The sequence below is a fragment of the Siphateles boraxobius genome, unplaced genomic scaffold (genome assembly GCF_051911475.1).
Source record: "Siphateles boraxobius isolate OS27281-9 unplaced genomic scaffold, OSU_SipBor_1 26, whole genome shotgun sequence".
Taxonomy (NCBI): domain Eukaryota; kingdom Metazoa; phylum Chordata; class Actinopteri; order Cypriniformes; family Leuciscidae; genus Siphateles; species Siphateles boraxobius.
In genome coordinates, this window is record NW_027508876.1 from 19,545,783 (window position 1) to 19,566,403 (window position 20,621).

General features: G+C 36.5%; 1 protein-coding gene across 6 annotated transcripts in view; it reads right to left on the bottom strand.

Annotated features, from left to right (window-relative positions):
- The window catches only part of ctnnd2a (catenin (cadherin-associated protein), delta 2a), a 329,118-nt gene that overhangs the window by 118,175 nt on the left and 190,322 nt on the right, over positions 1 to 20,621 (bottom strand). For 3 of the 6 annotated variants that reach the window (XM_077244713.1, XM_077244717.1, XM_077244715.1), the window contains 2 exons: positions 18,267 to 18,458; positions 2,998 to 3,238 (listed from right to left, as the gene is read on the bottom strand). In XM_077244713.1, the coding sequence (XP_077100828.1) occupies positions 2,998 to 3,238; positions 18,267 to 18,458 (433 nt within the window). Of the gene's footprint in view, positions 1 to 2,997; positions 3,305 to 18,266; positions 18,459 to 20,621 lie in introns of all 6 variants that reach the window. The other 3 variants (XM_077244712.1, XM_077244714.1, XM_077244716.1) reach the window with 1 other exon arrangement.

Genomic DNA, 20,621 nt, shown 5'->3' on the forward strand with positions numbered 1-20,621 from the left:
GTTACACTCAGACTAAAGAACTTGCACTCCATCCATCCATCCATCCATCCATCCATCCATCCATCCATCCATCCATCCATCCATCCATCCATCCATCCATCCATCCATCCATCCATCCATCAATCAATCCATCCATCCATCCATCCGTTACTTTACATTATGTGTAGCTTGTACCATTTAAAAGTATTTTTTCCAACACTAACAGTATGTAGTCATCAGCTCTGCAAGGACTAACAACACTAAACTGCAATATTGCTAGACTGCAGTGGCCTTCATTAGCCTAACCAAGATCAGCCCCAGCCAAACGCCTGCAGAGTGTGTGTGTGTGTCACCAGTAATAATTATCTGCTGTCCAGTTTTCCAGGACTACTGTAACACCGAGCAATGAGGAGCCACTTTGCATAATGGCAACATGCGATCAACTCTGTCCAATTAACAGACGAAATAAATGGAAAAAAAGTTTAGTGATTTAATTAATACCATTGCACATATCAATGACTCCTTTAAAAATAAATAAAGTGTTATAAATGAGTGGTACTGAGAGAATGTGTGAATTTAAAGGAAAACCTGGATTTTTTTCTTTCAATGATTCCTTATGGCATCTACAGTAGAGTATCTTTAGAAAAAAGTGTGAAGAATAAAAAAGTATTCATATTTAAATGGAGCTGGACCATACCCTATGTCTTCATTATTATGGTTTTTCAACAGTTAGTCAATATTAAATAATGGTGTTTGCTAAGGCAAGCATCACTGTTACTATTCTCATACTTAATGGTAGGTTAGTGACTCCAACTCATTACACACAATTTGTACTATAGACATAAACATGGTGTTCTATTATTAACAATTTTGTAAACACTTAGAACAATGCATAGAAACACATTAAAATTACTCATAGCACCTTAGCTACCACCCAAAACACCCTAGCAACAGCATAGCAACACATTTAAATAACTCAGCACCTTAACAACCATCCAGAACACCATAGCAACTGAATATCAATGCAGAATCTATCACATTAATTTGTACAAGTCACAGAGCCAGAAAAGCAGCAAAATATACTAATATGTTTTTTCCCTATTACATTAAATGTGAAATAAGTACACTACCATTCAAAAGTTTGGGGTGGGTTAGGATGTTTTTATGTTTTTGAAAAAAGTATCTTATGCTCACCAAGGTTGCATTTACAGTGCTTAGCATAAGTGAACACAGCCTAGCTAGGTTGGATTTGTCCTCATTTTTTTGGAAAAGGCATTAAGATCAATTTCCAAAAGATAATTTTTTACTCCTCTTTTTAGTCAACTTTAGTATGGGTGTGTTCATTTATGCTAAGCACTGTATTTGATAAAATACAGTAAAACTTGTGAATATTGTGAAATATTATTACCATTTAAAATAACTCTTGTTTTAAAATATTTTATAATTCATGTGAAAGCAAAGCTGAATTTTTCAGCGTCATTACTCCAGTCTTCAGTGTCAGTGTCTTTAGAAATCATTCTAATATACTGATTTGGTACCCAAGAAACATTTATTATTACTATCAATGTTGAAATTAAACACTTGAGCTGCTTATGTTTGTGGTGCAGTGATGCATGTTTTTTTCAGGATATTTTGATAAACAGAAAGTTCAAAAGAACAACATTTATTTGAAATTGAAATCTTTTGTGACATTATAAAGTTACAGTTTATGTTCCCTGTCATATTGTTTTATGGTTATGCCTGTCAGTGTAGTGCATGTTTTGACTGAGTGTATCTCTATTATCAGCACGGGGCTTTAGAAACATCATCCTCTCGAGAAACTAATCAGAATTTTTGTTGACGTCTGTAAAAAACTGCATAAAGTTCAATGTGTCTGGCAGCCAAAGTGCAAAAAGGTGTAACAAACCACATACTTCCAAAAGCTATTTACTTAGCAAATATACAAACAACAAGGAATAGTGTATTTCAGCCAGAAACTCCACTCTAAAATCAACACAAATAAATGTAAAAAGACTCTGCAAGCCCTTGTGGTGCGACCCTGTGCAGAGGCCGTCTAAATGTATTTACACAATCATAATCATGGCAAACAGAGTATCACATGCTAAAATATTTATTATAATTGCCTTATTTATTTATTTATTCAATTGATTTATTTGCACAAGATGTGTTGGCAGTATAATGACCCAGCAGGATTAGCCTTTGATAAGTCAACTGCTTTAATGTGAAGATTACAAAAGGAAACTCTTTTGCTACAAAATCCCTTCCTTTTCATTTATGTCATGAGCAGTTGTTTACTGAGCAGGCTGAATATGCTTTCACCCCTGGTCATGACATGAGAAATCAAATTTGCCTTGATCTTTAGAATTCTTTGTACCATTAAAACATATTGAAAATGTCATAGATTAAAAGGTCCTCCTCTTTATAAACAAAGCATTTATTTCACCAAGCTCCAAAAACAGCTTGTTTCGATATTGCGGGATCTGTGACGTCACATGGGCAAATACATCTGCAAAAGACCGCCTCCTGAGCAAGACGTCGACAAACAGTTATACATCATTGCATAATAGGCAACTTTTACATTACACAAAGGTTCTTTATAGTGGAAACAATTTTCTTTATATTATTAAAATGTTCGCCACACTAAGAAAAAAAGTTATTTTAAGAATGTGACTAAAATGTGTTTTATATGTGGTTGCTGCTGGAAACTTTGTTTTTAAGAGTGGCTAGTTAGGCTTTCCAACTAATTTAAATCATATTTACATAGTCTAACAGTAATACATTTATCTCTCTCCCAAGTGTGCCGCATTGTTCCGCAAAATCACATCTGCTGTCCTGCAACAGAGCAATAACCAGGTGGTCACCCTAAAAAGGGCCTCCAAAATACAAACAACCCCTGAAAACCCTTTCAGCAGATGCTCTTCCAGCTAAAATTGGATCGATATGTGTACATTTGCCATCTGCACCTGGCATGAGCGCTGCAATGACTGTGAAAAAGGTCCAATAGGCGTGCAAATTCACCTGGGATCCTTCTGAATGCTGTCAATGGAGGGAGAGCGGGCCAGGGTGCCCTCGGGTGGCAGGGCAGGGCCGGACTTGCTGTAGGGAGACTCCACCGATGAGCAGTACGGCAATGTGCGGTAAGTTTCCGTGTAATTGGCACCCTGAACGGATGCGTAGCCGCCTCTGGGAAACGTCCCTGTGGCATTCTGACTTCCTGTTCGCTGCAAGGGTACGGAGTCAACACCAGGGGAGGACGGGGCTATGGCAGGAGAGTAGGGACAAAACAAGAAGTTCAGGACCTGCTCACAGAACTGGTTCACTAGGTCTAGGTACAGGAACAATGAGAGGACAGTGAGAAGACAAGCAGACAAAGACATTATATGATAAAAGAATGACAAGGAGGGAGCGGAAAGGAGAGGAAGAGACGGCAGAAATGAGAATGACAGCAATAAAAACCTCCTTAACAGAAACACATTACTAATACAAGAGAGTTTAAGGCCCGTTCACACCAAGAACGAGAACTTTAAAGCTAACTATATTACCGTCCACAAGATTACAACAATAATGTTTCTCTGAGTAGTTATCAAAACAGATGTGGTGGGAACACTGCTATTCTTTTACATGTTGAACGATTTTTAGAACTATGTCTTTGTTGGTGCGATATTTATCGTCCTTGGTGTGAACGGGCCTTTATAGACACATTTTATATTTAACAGTAGAAACAGTAGCCCATGTGGGCGATTAAAAATTATTTATATGACAACAACTGTACTTAAATGTTGATGCACTTGTATGGTTTTAGATGTGCAAAAAACAAACAAACAAACATACAACCTTGCTTTAAAGGGGATACAAGATAAAATGTCTCACAGCAAAAAATACACAGCCATTCAAAAGTTTAGGGGTCAGGAAGATTTTTTTTTAAAGTCATTTATAATGTAACAAAAGTTTACTATTCAAATAAATTATGTTCTTTCTAACGTTCTATTCATCAAAGAATTCTGAAAAAAAGTATCAACATTGATAATAATAAGCAATGTTTCTTGAACAGCAAATCAGCATGTATAATTTCTAAAGGATCATGTGACACTGAAGACTGTTGATGCTGAAAATTCAGCTTTGACCACAGGAATAAATTGCATTTTAAAATCTATTAGACAGAAAACAGTTATTAATGTCACAATATTAACGTTTCGTGTATAAAAAAAAGTAGCCTTGGTGAGCATAAAAATATTATTTCGACCCCAAACTTTTTAACACCAGTGTAAGTAGAGTAAAATAAAAATGAAACCTAAAGAAATAGAAAAAAGTAAAACTAAGTTAAACAAAAACAAAATTAAAAAATACCTCAAAAACTAAACTAAAACTTCAACAAAACAAACAAATTTAGTTATTGATTAGTAAATTCTCTTGTTTAGTTAACTAGTTGTCCATCGTGAGCCATATGCTTGTATGATGGATTTATTTAAAATACTGAAAATTGCAGTACAATTTGAAGCAACTGCTTGGTTCCTCTTTATGGTGCTTTAAAATGGTCCAAAACATGTAATTAAATAATTAATCTTGATGTCTGATGACACACCGATTGACCGTGCTTGCGTAATCTCTCATTTTAGTTGAAAATATTTCAAAAATTCTCCAAACATGGCGAGACAGGGTGTCTGACTGCATCAGATGCAAACTTCAAAGGTAGATCACTTTAATGCGTATTTGTTTGGTTTTTAACATATTGAGGTGACAGAGTGTATCCATTTCGCTCAATATGAGGGTAATGTGGCAGCCAGTGTCTGCAAGACAGTCACAGAGTGTCTCATAAATCTGCAGCACAAGACGATCAATGGCAGGGTTGTGAGTCTCTACCACAACACTGCCAGTGAAGCCGTAAAACAGGACTATTAGTCACCATATACAAAGTGCACCCCGGGAAAAAAAGGATCAATGTATCTTCCGAGGCCATCCATGGCTCTTCAGCTTCCTTTAGAGAAAATGTTGCACTTGCTCAGTGCAGGCTAACGATAATTAGACAGAGTTTGAGATTAATGAAGACCGGTTGCAAAAGAAAAAAGAGAGGGAGAGAAAAAGAGCTAGAAATAGGGTGAAAGAGGAGGGGGATACTTGATGGATTGAATTAAGCTCCCTGAGCCGGAATATATAATGGGAAGCTGACGGACAGAGGAGATGTAAAGTTCAGTGATCGGACATAAGTTTTCCACATTAACCAAATCAGGTTCATTTTTTCTTTTCTGCTGGCCACATCAGTGCCCTGACAATATTTTCACTAGCCCTACCACAACAAACAATATAAAGAAATATTTAATACAAATATAAACATAAAAATAAATATAAAATTAAAATAAATGACGCTCATGCAGTGTAGCTGCTCATGTGGTCAAATGCGTTTCGAACATCCACAAAAGACCGTCTACTCTCCTCCAACTGATCTAAAGAGTGAACATTATGGGAAGCGCGCTAACAAGACCCAAGTTTGGTTTGAAGACGAAAAATGTACCAAGCACGATGTTCTCTCACCATTCCTGATCTCTAACACTGCACTCACCGCGTTCTGTGTTGTCTTGCCACTATCAGAGCAGAAACGAAAGCTACTGTTCTCCATATGTTTTCTGTTGTCTCTGGTCATGTAAATTGATTGAGCTTATTTCGTCCATTAGATCGAAAGATCTGAAAAAGCCCATACATTTACCCACCCATAGACCCTCCCCTCGAAGAAATCAGGATAGAAGTGGTTGAAAGTGGACAAAAGAAATGGATTAAAACACCAGGTGTAAATTGGAATGCGTCTCCCTCTTCTACTTGTGATCCGATCGACCTAAACGCATTTTAATACAAGGGCCTTGTAAGTAAACAGGGCCTTAAATGTATAATTACATTGTAACACGACCACCTTAAAATAAAGTGTAAGCCGGTTCTTTAATGGCATTGGTGCAAGAGAAAAACTTTTTCCTACTTTGCTGATGCATTTAGTTCAGCAGTTTTTGCAAAAACAATTTAATACAACACACATGCACACAAAGTTTGTGAGGCATATATCTATTTTTTTATTTATTTCTATTCAAATAGACCATAAAATTTGAGTAGCTTTCAGAAGTAGATCACTTTAACTCCACATTTGTTTGTTTTCATCATAATGAAGAGACAGTCTCCATCTGGCTCAATTTAAGAGTGTGGGTGTTTGGCTTTGGATGTGATCAAACTCATTACTCCAATGTGAAGATTTCAAATAACTCAAGGTCTCTAACTGGGCTTAGCACTGAAAACCATGGGGACTTGATTTACAGCTCCAGCCGCATGCAAACACCTTTAGCAGGTGAAAATCTATCTGTAAGTCATTAATTAACTTGCAAAAAAAAAGAGGCTAATTAAATTTCTGTCTGTTACTGAAAGCAGCGTATCCACCTCTGACTGTTTTGAATTTCACTCAACCTTGAAAGATCAGATAGCAAGGTCACACATTGATGCAGTTAATGAAGGAAAGAAGAAATATATGCATTGCAATTGCAGCATTATATGATTACTTTCAAATAACTAGGTTTATTAAAATAATACTGCGATTCCAATGCATATATTTCTTCTTGATGCAGTTTTTCAAACAGTAAGTATCCCACTTATCACAACTGTATATGTAAGCAGGAAGCTGGGAAGACCTTATCATTATGATGTGTTGCCACTCTTCCACAGCGGCGATGCCTCGGGAGAATGACCTTTCGGTGACCTTCAGATTCCATTAGCTTATCTTATCAGAAAGGGTGTATCTTATGCGACCCCACACAGCACTACACGGACAAGGGCTTTCCTCGCACAGCGTGAGATAAAAAGCAAGGACTCACACAAACCCAGAGCACTACACGAGGTGGATAACATCTTGCATAAAATCTCGACAACCGACCCGTCTCGTATCCATTATTTGTCATCGGCGATTGTAAACAATGCGAGAGCAGAAAGCAATAACTGGTAAATATCAGACTGCATATTGTATATATTCCGTATAAACTGATAAATGAACCCAAAAACGACAATAAAGCAGGTGTTTATTAACCCACAGTAGGTTTTTCATCTTTTTTCCATGTGTGAGATCATTTAACGGTCAGTTCCAGCAGCGACTGAATACATTTCTCTGCAACTTTATGATCTAGTGCTGGTTAATTCGACTACTGTAGAGCCCCATACAAAGAGCCAGACTGACCTCAATCATTAAGAATAGTTGTGAATAAAATGGTGTATTGCCCGGTAAACACATCTCACTGGGGCCACATTGTGCGCTCACAATCTCAGCTGAAATGCTGACAATTTCTCTTATTCATTTTGTAAAGAGGCTGTTAACAAGGGCAACTAGCCGATAATGTGCTTCAGCGAATCCTGCCATTTCCTGACAACAGCGTTTGACGATGTAATTCTTTAATTAACTCGCATTCTAAGCCTTTTTGCTGCTGTTCTGCTTCCTTTGACACTGTATACAGTCTATTTTCTTAAGCCAGTTTTAAGGACACTTGTGAATAACAGCCAATCTGTGCCTTCTCTCTCTGAACCGGATAAAGCAACATGACAACCAATAATAGTTTTTTTTGTTTTTGTTTTTCTGCTCAGAATCACAATACTATAGTTCAAAAGTTTGGGATCTGTAAGAGTTAAAAAAATATAAACTTTTTTCAGCAATGCATTAAACACATCATGATGTCCACAAAAATATGAATTTTCAACATTGATAAATAATAATATATGTTTCTTGAGCAGCAAATCAGCATATTAGAATGATTTCTGAAGGATCGTGTGACACTGAAGACTCCAGTAATGATGCTGAAAATTCAGCTTTGCCACCACAGGAATAAATTACATTTTAAAATATATTAAAACAGAAAACTGTTGAAATTGTAATATTTTTTTTTTAAATACAATCTCCAGCATTTTGGATCAAATAAATGCAGCCCTGGTGAATGTTCTTCCCAAAAACATCTTACCAAAGAAACATTAAGTGAACTTTGGAACAATAGTGTATACTAATAGTGTCTAGTTTTATTTTAGTGAAAGTGTAAAATGTTAATATTTTTTTTATACACTCAGAATTAAAATATATACTGCTAATTTATCTCAACTTGTCTGGTTCTAATTCATCCTGAGGAACATTTTATTGTAATAAAGCAAAATTTCCTATAACTCAGTGGATGTATATCAAGAGCTGGATATAATTATTTGCATTTGGTGGTTTGACTACGATGGAAAACGGGCCGCCGCAGCTGTGGAACAGCGATAGATCGAAGTGCATGTCTGTGTACACAAGAGAAGATTAACACCTTCTGCCACTGATAACAGCCATGAACCCTCAGCTTTCAGTGCCGGATCACCATCATTATAACACACACTAACACAATGAAAAGTCCTGCTCAAGAATTGAAGATGCTTTTCTTTATATATATATAAAAAAGTGAGATGTTTCGTAAAGTGGAACAAAATCGTCAAAAAGTGACAGGGATCGATAAATGACGTTTTAACATAAAATAAAATAAAACTGTTTTTAACAAGAAACAGCATCTTCAAATGCACCGAACATGGTAAGAGAAGCTAAAAACAATCAAAGACATCTGTCTTTTGCATGCTTACCAACTATTAAGAAATATAACAGACTGAATGTAAGAACACAATGTTAAGGGGATGCATTTAGATAGCATTAGTGGAGTATTTTATCACTGCTAACAAGCTGCCATAGCCAACTAACACCCTCTCTGAGAACTTGTCTTTAAATTCATCTCCTTTAAAGCACTGCCACACACACAAAAAAAGTAGATAAACTAGTCCACCTCACTAAATGACTAGTTTGTTGATTCATCCTTAAGGGCCATTTACACAACATAAGTCTTCAACTAAAACTGAATTTGTTGTTATGTGTTTTGGCTGTTGATTTACACGACAATGGCATTTTGGGGGCATGAAAATGCAAGCTTTTGAAAACGAGGGTTTCAAAGTGCTCGTTTTTGAAAACGACACCGTTATCGTCTCCATGTAAACTACAAAAATGTGAAACATTGATATTGATTGACTATATTAAATTGTATAAATATAAAAAACAGGGGTATTTTTGCCCCCTTATCTTAAATAATGGGGCAATTCTAAATGCATATATTGTGTCATATATATGAAACAAAGTAACACGAAACAAAATCATTCAATCAGCATGCACTGATTGCCATAAAGACAGTATTTAATATATCATACTGTATGTATAAAGACGACTATGCAGTACGGCTACAAAAGTCAGTTGTTTTAACAGATATTTAAATAAGAAATATACGAGAACAGTTGAATAAGAAATATACGAAAGTTAAAAATAAAAAGCCTAAGTGCATTCTTCCAACACTGAGGCTGAATATGAAACATTCTCCTGCACTCTCTTTCAATCTTCTATCTGCCATCTCATGAATCAAACACACACGCACGCACGCACGCACGCACGCACGCACGCACACACACACACTAATGTTTTTAATCTCCTCTTGCAGAGAGGCTTTGCATATTCTATAGGTTTGATAATGGGCTGCTCTTTTAAATTACCTGACCTTTCTGATACGAATCAGAGGATCCAGCATCTCCTTAGCGTTGGCATCAGATTCAGTGCTCTGTTACAGTGTAATGTGATCATAAACAAACTGCCCTTTCTTCTTTTGCTCGGCTGCTTCTCCTAGCATTTTTTTTCTCTGCCTGATATTACACCCTACCAAAGGTCACTCCCACTCAACAGGAACATAGTAGAGGAATGATTTGCTGCTCTGCCATTTTCAATGCAGGTAAAAAGGTGCAATACAATAAAGCACTACCTGCTTTACTCTGGTATCCGAATGACACTGTCTTGAATGGATTCAACTGTTTGCTCAGAAGAGAGAGCTTCAGATGCTAACATTATGCTAACCAAGAATGCCATTAAGATTGTGTTTATCCGTATGATGTAATTCAGAAGATTTTCCAATAAAGAAATACATGTTATGTGGATGAAATTATTTTGTGTGAATTTTGTCAGTCTGAGAGGTTTAGATGCAAATTTGCATCTTCTAAGCAACAGCAATGCAACTTGCTGGAGTGCTTTATTTCTAATTATAAAGAGGATAGTTCTGGTCATAATTTCACCCTGTATGCTGATTGGTCAATATATTGTTCCAGATAGTATTTTATATATATATATATATATATATATATATATATATATATATAATTAAAGTTTATTAAACTAATACGTTTAAGCACTTTTAAGGATGCATTACACTGATCAAAAGTGACAGTAAAAACAGTCAAGTTTAAAAAAAAATAATTTAAATTTACTATGTAATAAAAGATTTTTAAATGAATACAATAAAATAAATACATTTAAAATACAAAATGTAATTATATTATATTAATATTTTTTAAGAAAGTTTGTGTCCTTAATATTTTATTACAAAGTAACTTTTACAGAGGTAATGCTATATTGTGAATGGGTAAAGTGAGTTGTTAGGCATGTCGCATAGTGATATGGTCAAAGACCTGGAAATAACAGAAGCTACAAACTGTGGTGAACTAAAACTCAAAGTGAAAAATACTTTATCACTTTGGCTTGAACACACTCATGCAACAATCGTGTTTCTTAATACCTGATCTGGCCTGTTGAGATATGTCTGGATGCTTCAGTTCCATGTTAAAATGAATGATTCCCACAACACATACATGCCATTTCACTCAGAGCTCATCTGTGTGTTAAGGCCTTAAACATATGGCACAACAACAGCACAGGAGCCATTACGGCAGTAAATATCATCCGTGTTACGCCTTGCATCCTTGGAGCGAGGCTACAGGACAGATACAAGGTGATGCTTCCCGTGAATCAAAACGCTGCCTCCGTGTCTCACCGCCATCATCTCAGTCTAAGTTATGAGTGCCATCCATCTTTCCTAGTGTGTTTATGTGTCTGTGTGTGTGAGCGTGTAATTGCTCATTAGCCATGCTTGAGAGGAGCAGAGGCCAGATTCACAGGATGGTATTAAACTGAGCTCACAACTGGTTCAAACTGTTATTGTTCTAGTGATTTACAGACTCAACACAAACACTGCATACAGTATGAGCTTTGGAGATCTTCAAATCTAACAGGTGAGGACTGTGGCTTATTTCCTTTTACTATTGCCGGATTACACCTTTTATTGCTTTACTTTATTAAGTTTAAATTCAATAAAATAAAATTAACCCCAACAGTAGTATATATACATAAAATAAAAAATATGTATTTTATAACAATATAAAATGCAATGATCATGTTACCAGATAAAGGTGATGATGAAGGAGAGTTCAAAAGGGTATCAATAAACAAAAGGGCCTTAAATGAAAATAAACTCAGGTAATCCACTATGACGAAGACAAAGTAACAGCATGTGTAACACACACACAACAAACACAGAGAGAAGGTGAGGAACTTAAACACACAGTGATGATGAGGAGATGACGAACTGGTGTGATGATGTGATGAGTGTCCATGACAACTGATGACTGGCGGGAAACTAAGACAAGAAAAAAACAAGTGACTGATGAAAACAAAACTGAAAGTCCATGAAAACAGAAACTAAGAGCAACCAAACCACCTGAGTGTTTGTGACAGATTATTTCACAATATGTTTCTATTATAATTTTATATACTAAACTATTTTTTTACACAAGGCAAGTTGCAACATCATAAAATATTAAGGGCATAACCTTTCAGAATTCCAATACAATTACACACACACACACACACACACACACACACACACACACACACACACACACACACACACACACACACACACACACACACACACACTCAATATATATATATATATATTATTCAATACATAAATATATCACTAAAAAGTCTTTGTTGGGTTAATATGTTTTTTGCAGTCTTAATTTAGACAAATTTATTCAGTACTTCATTTGCATAAACTCACTTTTGTTCACTTGAGGAATACCTTCTAGCTCTTACTAGTACATATAACATTCTTCAAAGATATTACTCTCTAAATAATATATAACAGCTCAACCAAACTTCAAATTGAAAAAGGCATGCTAAAGTAAAATGTTAATCGTCTAGCTGCTACCACGAATACCCTGAATATTCCTGGATCATTTGGTTTGTTTGAGCATTTTAGGATAACTTAAAAAACCACTGCAAATCAAAACATGAAATAACTCCTATTTAAATCAGCACCCCAGAATCAAGTCGACTCTGTATGATATGCTGTCCAGTAAAACCTCATGAGCAGCTCCCTTTGCTCTTGTGTGTCTTGTAAGGGAAATAAATCACAGAAGAACAGTCAAAGTAGATCTACTTTAGGTGCTTCATCTTACATAACATCTGGAACAGACTGCTATATTCAGGTACAAATTAAACGGAGCTCCTCAATTGGGAATTGACTGCTGATCTCCACAAATTATGTATATGTGTTACAGCGAGCAACTAATACAGTAAATACTGAAACTCAGCAAAAACACAATGTTCCATTATAAAGCAGCACAGGTATTAATGTAAGGATGGGCTTTAGATCAGCAAGCGAGACGCACATAGTTCTGGGAAGAGGCCATGTTTTTGTCAGATAAAGATGATTTCGGTGGTGCTTGACGAATAAATTGATTGTACAGCAATCTATAAAGTCGTACGTGCTTCAAAATCCAAAGAGTGCATTCCGCTCTTTGCTTAAAACTGCACTTCACAACGGCTGAAATACTCTCCCTTATTTTTCCACTTCAGTCTCAAGTATTGCTGCAGATTCTCGAATCGAGGTTTGTGTAACCACTGAGCTACAATCAAAGTTCCTTCCTCTTTTCTGAAGCCCCCCAGCAGTTCTCATTGGGGGTATAGCCCATTCTTCTGCATATGATGCAGATTCAAGAAATCTACTAGTGCGAAAATAATCACACTTTGTGTTATTAGTCATCTTTTATGATGAAATTCAGTGAAAAATGCACACGGTTTTGGTACATCATCTATTTTTCTGTGAAAAAGCCTGGCCAGTTATACAGGGATGTGAGCAGGAAAGCTCCATCAGCATTAGATAGAGCTCTTCCCTCAAGTTCGGGTTAATTCCTCGCTCGGTTCCAAAATTAGTCTTTTCAGCACATTCGTAGCCGCATATGCTGCTCTTCCAGTCCCTCTCACACAAAGCCTAATTAACTTCATGAAGTTTGAATTTCAGAGCTGAAAATGAACGAGAGATCCTGCAATGGTGCTGCAGCAGAATGAAAGGCCATGAGGAGCTTAATCACATTCATATTATCTGGAGCTTTGTGCAAGATCAGATTTGATTCCTGGATAGGCAAACTTATGATGAATAAGGTACTTGAAAGGAATTACAGGGAATCCATAATGGGCCAAACTAATAAAATGTGATACTATCATTATGTTGAGCTCAAACTATTTTGGGGAATCTCACAAAAGCTGCCAGGATCATATCTCATCTCAAATTGTGTTTTGCAAATGGACAATGAAAACTATTTTTTTCGGACCGATACATTGGCATATTTAAATGAAACACATTTTCATAAAAAAATTCTTATTATTGTAATTTTATTGAAAGTTTTCTGTGTAGTTCTCATTAATCTCAGCGATGACCTTCGATCAATACAAGCCTTGAAATAAATAAATAATCAGGAAAAAGCCACGCAACATGTACTGAATGTATAATCTAAATGAATAATTTATTTTTGATTTAATGTCCCATTACAGTAAATTAATTCAAAATATAAATCCAATATAGCAGCAAAATATCTTCAAAATTGATGATAAGAAATATTTCTTGAGCAGCAAATTTCTGAAGGATCATGTGACACTGAAGACTGGAGTAATGATGCTGAAAATTCAGCTTTTCCATCACAGGAATAAATTATATCTTAAATATATTAAAATAGAAAACTGCTATATTACAATGTAATAATATTACAAAAAAAATGACTTTATTTTGTATGGTATACACTGTAGACTAAACAAATAAATAAATAAATGTTCACTTTTATATTATTTTGTGAAATGACCCAGCTTATGTTCTTGACAGTTTTTGTGACACTCATCCATGAAAGTCTTTTTACTCTCGGAGAACAATTCACCTGCTTTCTCTTTATGAAATTTGAAAACTCAAATGGGTTTTTATGGGATTTTGTTGAAATGAGTCAGCAACTTCCTTGCATGCACAGATATCATGCGAGGCTCTGCACCAAGACACACAATTTCCCCCCCAAAACAATTCATAAGAGAAAACTACCCAGCGGTCGACCTCTTAGTCTCTCTAATCTGCTGGTGATGGTATTGGCCCTGAACCGCCCTGATTGCTTGAGTCATTTCCACCTGGGGATCTCAGGTAGGACAGTCTTCCAACCAATGTCATCTGTCCCCCCAAAAAACATGGCCATAAATCTCTCTCTTTATCTCTCCTGCTCAGTGCTGTAATAAGAAGAACACAGCTGCTACATGTTCGCAGCGTATTTGTGACGGTTTATAATGTTGTCATTAGCCCTGTACTTCATCTGCAGGTCTAATGAGACACTTAACGAGGGGAAGCAACGCAACTGGGAGGAAGAGAACAGAGACGGCAAGGAAAGTGAGGTCAATGAACTCACAGACAGACTGAGCAATGATGTGACATCAAACACAAGACTGCATAGATCCTCATTAGTGACTTTTCATAAACTACTTGTTACTTTCAGGTGCTTCAGGGAGTCGAACTTGATCACATAAAAACACCAGACTTGAGCTACTTTGTTCTCGAGACTCTGTTAGGCATTGTGAGACTTTGTCAGGCGTCTCAATGTCAGCCTGAATGCTATCATAGAGTTTCAGACACCTCAAGCCACAGCTGAAATCTGCTGGATGGAAAATGCCTGTTTATTATCGGGGGTGCGAATGCAGTGCACCAATTTTGACTGACTTGATTTGATCATGCTCCAAACGTGCAATAGGAGAAAAGGAGAGACAGAAAGGTTCTCATATTCATTAAATGTATTTTTAAAGCGCTTGCAGGACACTCTCATACCTCTTTTCCTTTTTTTTTTAACTTACTGCATAGAAGTCATTCAAATTGAATTTTTTAGATAAATTCAGCCTGAGATGTGCTCTCAATTTTTTTGTTTTATAAACTTTGCCAGTTTTTGTGAGGTTTAATCTCCCACTGGCATAAAAAAAAACTACTGCCAGAAATCAAGTTGCATATTGAATTAAGATTGGTTTACATCAAACGAATCCATATCTCCTATTATCTATTTCAGTTTATAACATTTCAAAAGTATTATTTTACGTATTGTAATTTATTATTCTATTCTCCTAGAGACTGAGCCTCAAAATAGTAGTACGTTTGGTATAATCAATAAGTAATTTATATAAACATAAATATTAAATTAAAATAAATGTTAATATTAAATAAAATATTATTTAAAATAAATACATTACATATTTACCTAATAACAAAGAAATTGAATTAATTAATGAACGAACAAACAGATTTCTTTAAAAGTTCTCGTTATAGACTTCTAATTAATGACCTATCCTCTGCGCTTCCTCGTTCCTCAATTCTCTATTCGTCATACCTTGGGTCAGAGGTCACCCTTCCACCGGAACTTGACTCTCTCGTGAATGTGTGTACGGCTGTTCCAGAAGCCAGGGATAAAATATGGATATTTTTCAAACAAAATCCCATCACTTCGCTTCAGAAGGCATTTATTAACACACTGGAGAAGATGGATTACATTTATGATGGATGGATGTGCTTTTTGGAGCTTCAGAAACTCTATTTAATGCAATTACAAAGCTGGGAAGAGCCAGGATTATCTAATATAACTCTGACTGTGTTCGGCTGAAAGAAGAAAGTCATATAGGCCTACACATAAAATGGCTTGAAGGTAAATTATAGGATCATTGTCATTTTTGGGTGAACTCCTCCTTTAAGGTCGTGACACACCAAGCCAACGTCAAAGAACAAGCGGCGCCAAAAGCTGACAGTGTTGTCGCCTCGCGTCGGCTGTGTCTGAGCCAAAAGGCTGCGCTTGCACACACTGAAAACACTACAGATGACTGCCATGTGCGTTCTGTGCCTGCATGTAAGGAAATAACGGTATATATCAGCAGGTATCAATAGTCTACATTCGTCATTCAAAAAGAGAAACCGAAACTAGTTCTGCAGATATAACCATAAACAAAGCAGTGCTTGCTTTGAGAGTCAACAGAGTCAATGTGCAGTTTAGAGGTGGCGTAACAAACAACCTTTGCATTGATCAAACGTATTCTGAAAAGCTCTTTTAAACACTGCCAAGCCATTCAAAGACTTTTAGTGACCACATATACTCGTTTATGCATATATGCATTTGACCTCATATCCTCATACTTAAAAAGGTGTCCACATGTTTCAGTGCGAGTACATAAAGGTCTCTCTTAAAGATATAGAGCTTTAATCAGTAACATACACTGTAATGAATATAATACAGCAGTAATGAGCACAACAGCCTCAATTCAACACTGGAAACTGAATTCTTAATAGAAGTGCTCGGGCAGGATTATATATTTTCTTAAATTCAGTTCCTTAAATAGCTTTAGTTTGATTCATGAGTCATGTAGCAGACGGGCACTCTCGCTTTAGTCGACCTTTATCTTTAGACGGAAAACAACTGCAATGACACAGATTTAATTGCTTCATTTACCTGTTTAATTGTATTTTAGCACCATTCAAGGCAAACACGAGACAAAACTGCCCTTATTCTGTTGTTTATCTAAGCAAAGCCAAGGCTCTCTATTTTCATCTTAAAGCACAGTAACATCTTGAGGATGAGAAAATAAAAGGGCTGTGATATGTGAGAGCTCGGAGCGGAGAAAGCCAAAGGAGACAGAGCATAATTTTCAACAGTCTGCTGATGTTGCCATACCGTTAGGCAGAGGCAACAATTTTGAAAAGAAATAAAGTCTCTGAGGTACATTATAAGCTCCACTTCTCAAAGGTCACAGCAGGATTGCAGCAAGCGTAGGAAATTACCACCGCAGACCCCAATTAAAACCGACCATATAGATTGTATCTGCACTACTAAGCTAGGTGAGAGTCGACACATTTTTGTTTCAGGGGAGTCACGAGACCCTTTCATGATGCCTCCCTTCCATGCTCACAATTACATCCGTGTTACAGTATGTTGAATTCTTGATTCTGATTGGATCACTGCCATTCTACCGTTTTGATTTCACTTTGATCACATTACACACATTGAAACCAAACACAATCAATAAAAATTACAATTTCAATTTTTTTTCCAAACACAGAGAAACTTATAGTGTCAACACTACAATTGCTATCCAACCAATAAAATATTTTTTTAAGTAATGCAGCTTTTTAGTGGCAAAAATTAGTAATACCACCACCCCACTTGTAAGACATGCAGTTAAACTAGTAGCTTTGCAATGTGTACATTAAAAAATGAATGAATGAATGAATCCAAATACATATAACTACATAACACAAATCAATACAAGGATTTAAATGCAGAAATTCAGTTTGAAGAGATGCATGTTTAATATAAAAATTATAATTTTTTATTCACATTAATAATATAAATATTTGTTGTAAATATGCATTTTGTATATACAAAACAATTGAAATATATGAAATATATATATATATATATATATATAGTACATATAGTATGTATATACTATAAAAGTATATTATAACATTTTTAATTAACAACAAATATGAAATAATATATTATAAATAAATAAATGATACGAATGCACACATAATACAAGTATCTAATGTATTGATGTAGAGTATAAAAAAAGAATCCATAATATGATTATATTAGCACAGCTTTTGTAATCTATATTGGTCTCATTCTCCTGAACTGGATTCACACTACACTTTCTCAATGAGATGTAAGGAATTAAAAACAGCACTAAAAAAACTGGCGAACCACATCAGATTATCATGCTACACCTGACTTACAATCAAAATAAAACGAGCAATGTGCTAATTGAAAAAGACTGCTGAGGTGTTTTAATGTGATATGGTAAGACAAGTGAAACCTTCTAAGTAAAATACACGCTCACAAATACAGATTGTGTGATGTGCTCTAACTCGGATTAATTCTAATGAGGTCAACACTCGGCTGTGAGCAAGAACCGTGTCCGATTTGGATAAATGCTCTCTAAGGATTTGGCTCTCTTGCAGAAATCCTGGAGGTTGGTAACTTGGGGATTAACACACTTCAGCACAGAGAGAGAGAGAGAGAGAGAGTGTGTGTGTGTGTGTAAACTTTACCCGTGTTATTCCGGTAGGTTCCCGTATGGCCTGGAGGGAGCACTTCTCCCTGGCTCTGGCTCAGGCTTCTCATGGGGACTTTCTGGTAGACTCTGTCTTCATATATGGGATCGATGTGATGCTCAGGGGACTGCAGGGGCCTCAGTTCAGGGCCCAGGTGAGTGTGCTGGCTGCTGTACGAACCTCGAGATCCTGCACAAAAGGCATTGTTCCTGTTAGTTTTAAAGATGGAAGAAAAAGTCCTGCAAACTAAACCTCTTATGAATGAGAACAACAATACGGGAGTGTTAGTATATCATCGCGGCGATCTTCAATGTGCTGTAAATAAACTGTTGGCTCTCCCCCTAGACCTGCCAATAACAAAATGTCCAAGGCATCAGAAAGTCAATATTTTCTTACTGATCAAGAGTGTACAGTATCTCCGCAGAGCAACAACGAGACTGTGAAGATGGTGTTTATGATCCTTATGAACCACTGGAGGAAGGCAAGTGATGTCAACATTCAACAGTGATCCAACACTGTTTATATCCTTACAGATATATATAGTAAGAATTAAAAAAAGAATGATCTGTGGTGGCTGCTGGTCTTTCAAAAAGGGGAAGCTCATTTTCGGCCTACGTCATAAAAATTGTCCATTTATTTATAGCCCAGCCTACTGTATAAATGAATGAATGAATGAACAAACGATCTAAAAAAACGATATTCAACTTGACGGAGGAAATGTGGGAATTAGGTTAAACTTAAACAAGGAATGTGGTGTATAATTGTGTGAAATGTATGATGAAAATTGTCTAGCAATTTCGCCAAGCAAATACCAAGAAATAGGTTGCAGCAGTTTGTCTTTCGACTACACTTGCAAAATCCGCGACGGGACAGAGCTCATAGTACAAAATCGCTGTCAATCAAAAGGAGGTCTTTCGACAGACCCTCCAATCATCACACAAAAGCCTGGCGTCCAGCCCCGCCCACTCCTCCATTCTACCCAGAAAAGCTGAGCGTCCGTGGGCGGGACATAATCGCAGATTTATCCAATGACCATCTAGTTTCGAAGCACTGAAAAAAAAACTGTTCAAAGCAGCCCCATTGAAGTCAATTGACACTAGGCTTCGACAAGGAAATGCATTGTGACGCTACGGGAATGTATGAGAAGAAAATCGAGTCAGCCGACCTGCTATATGTAGCTGATTCTGAACGAACTCATCTTCGTGATGAACGTGTTCTAACGCATTTTTAGTCAATAAAATGCTAACATATTTGAAAATAATTTTTTTGACATTATAGGGGAAGCCGAGCTTCCCTTGCAGTCTTAAAGAAATCCCCACTGCAATGATCATATGATTGTGTCGGCACAGCCCCAGTAATCCTTCCCTTCTCGATCAAGAGAGCATGTTGGGATCTCCAGTGAGAAACAAGAAGACTGTGAAGTAGATGTTTATGAACCTGAGACACAAGAGGAATGCGAATGCTAACTCAACATTCACTCACATTGTCGAATCGATCCACACACTTTATATCCTGGCTTTTCACCGGCCTATAGGGATGCCACACTCACACAGACACACAATCTTTAGAGTTGTTGTACTTCAGGATTGGCGGTTTCTCTTGATCTTGGCAGCTTGTCTCATTGGTTTTCACTAAATGACAGAGATGTTCTACTCTAAACGGCAAAATGCAAACATTCAGCAGAATAGAACAGAACAAGTAAATGCATGTTAATCTTCAAACTATTGGAATGTCTGATCTGCTTCTGGTGCTCTGTTGCTTCATAGGACTTAATTGTGTAATGTTCTGAAAATAAGAAGGTTTAGATAAAGGACATTTCATGTAATCACCCTATCGGTGTCCGGCAGTCAAACGCCCCTCATCCCTAACCTGATTTCTTTAGTGTTAGGAGGAGATCCATCATACATCCACAATTGCTAAAGCCCTATAAAAAGCTCTCTCACTCTGCTTCATCATCTGAGACGCTCTATTTTCTTCTGACCAGATGGAAAAGATGAATGACATGAGATTTGGAGGATAAGACATGAACTTTTGTAGATAACACCAATAGTTGATGTGAAAGCCAGGGATTTTTAAAACTGGTGTCTGGAACCCGCAGGGAGCTGCAAGAGGGTGTTTGAGGGTCTGGGGAACATTTCTGAGAAATAAAAAATTGGTAAGAAATATAACCCAAACCATTTTTTAAAAAAATATATTTTACATTAACAACAAGTAGAAAAAAAAGAAAAGAAAAATACTGTCAACATATAAAGTAAAAGTTCTCCAGAAAATATTTTCATATATTTTTAAGTTTAAATATGAATGTGCTCATTTCATCTTTAATACTTAATGAATACAAATAATACAAATAAA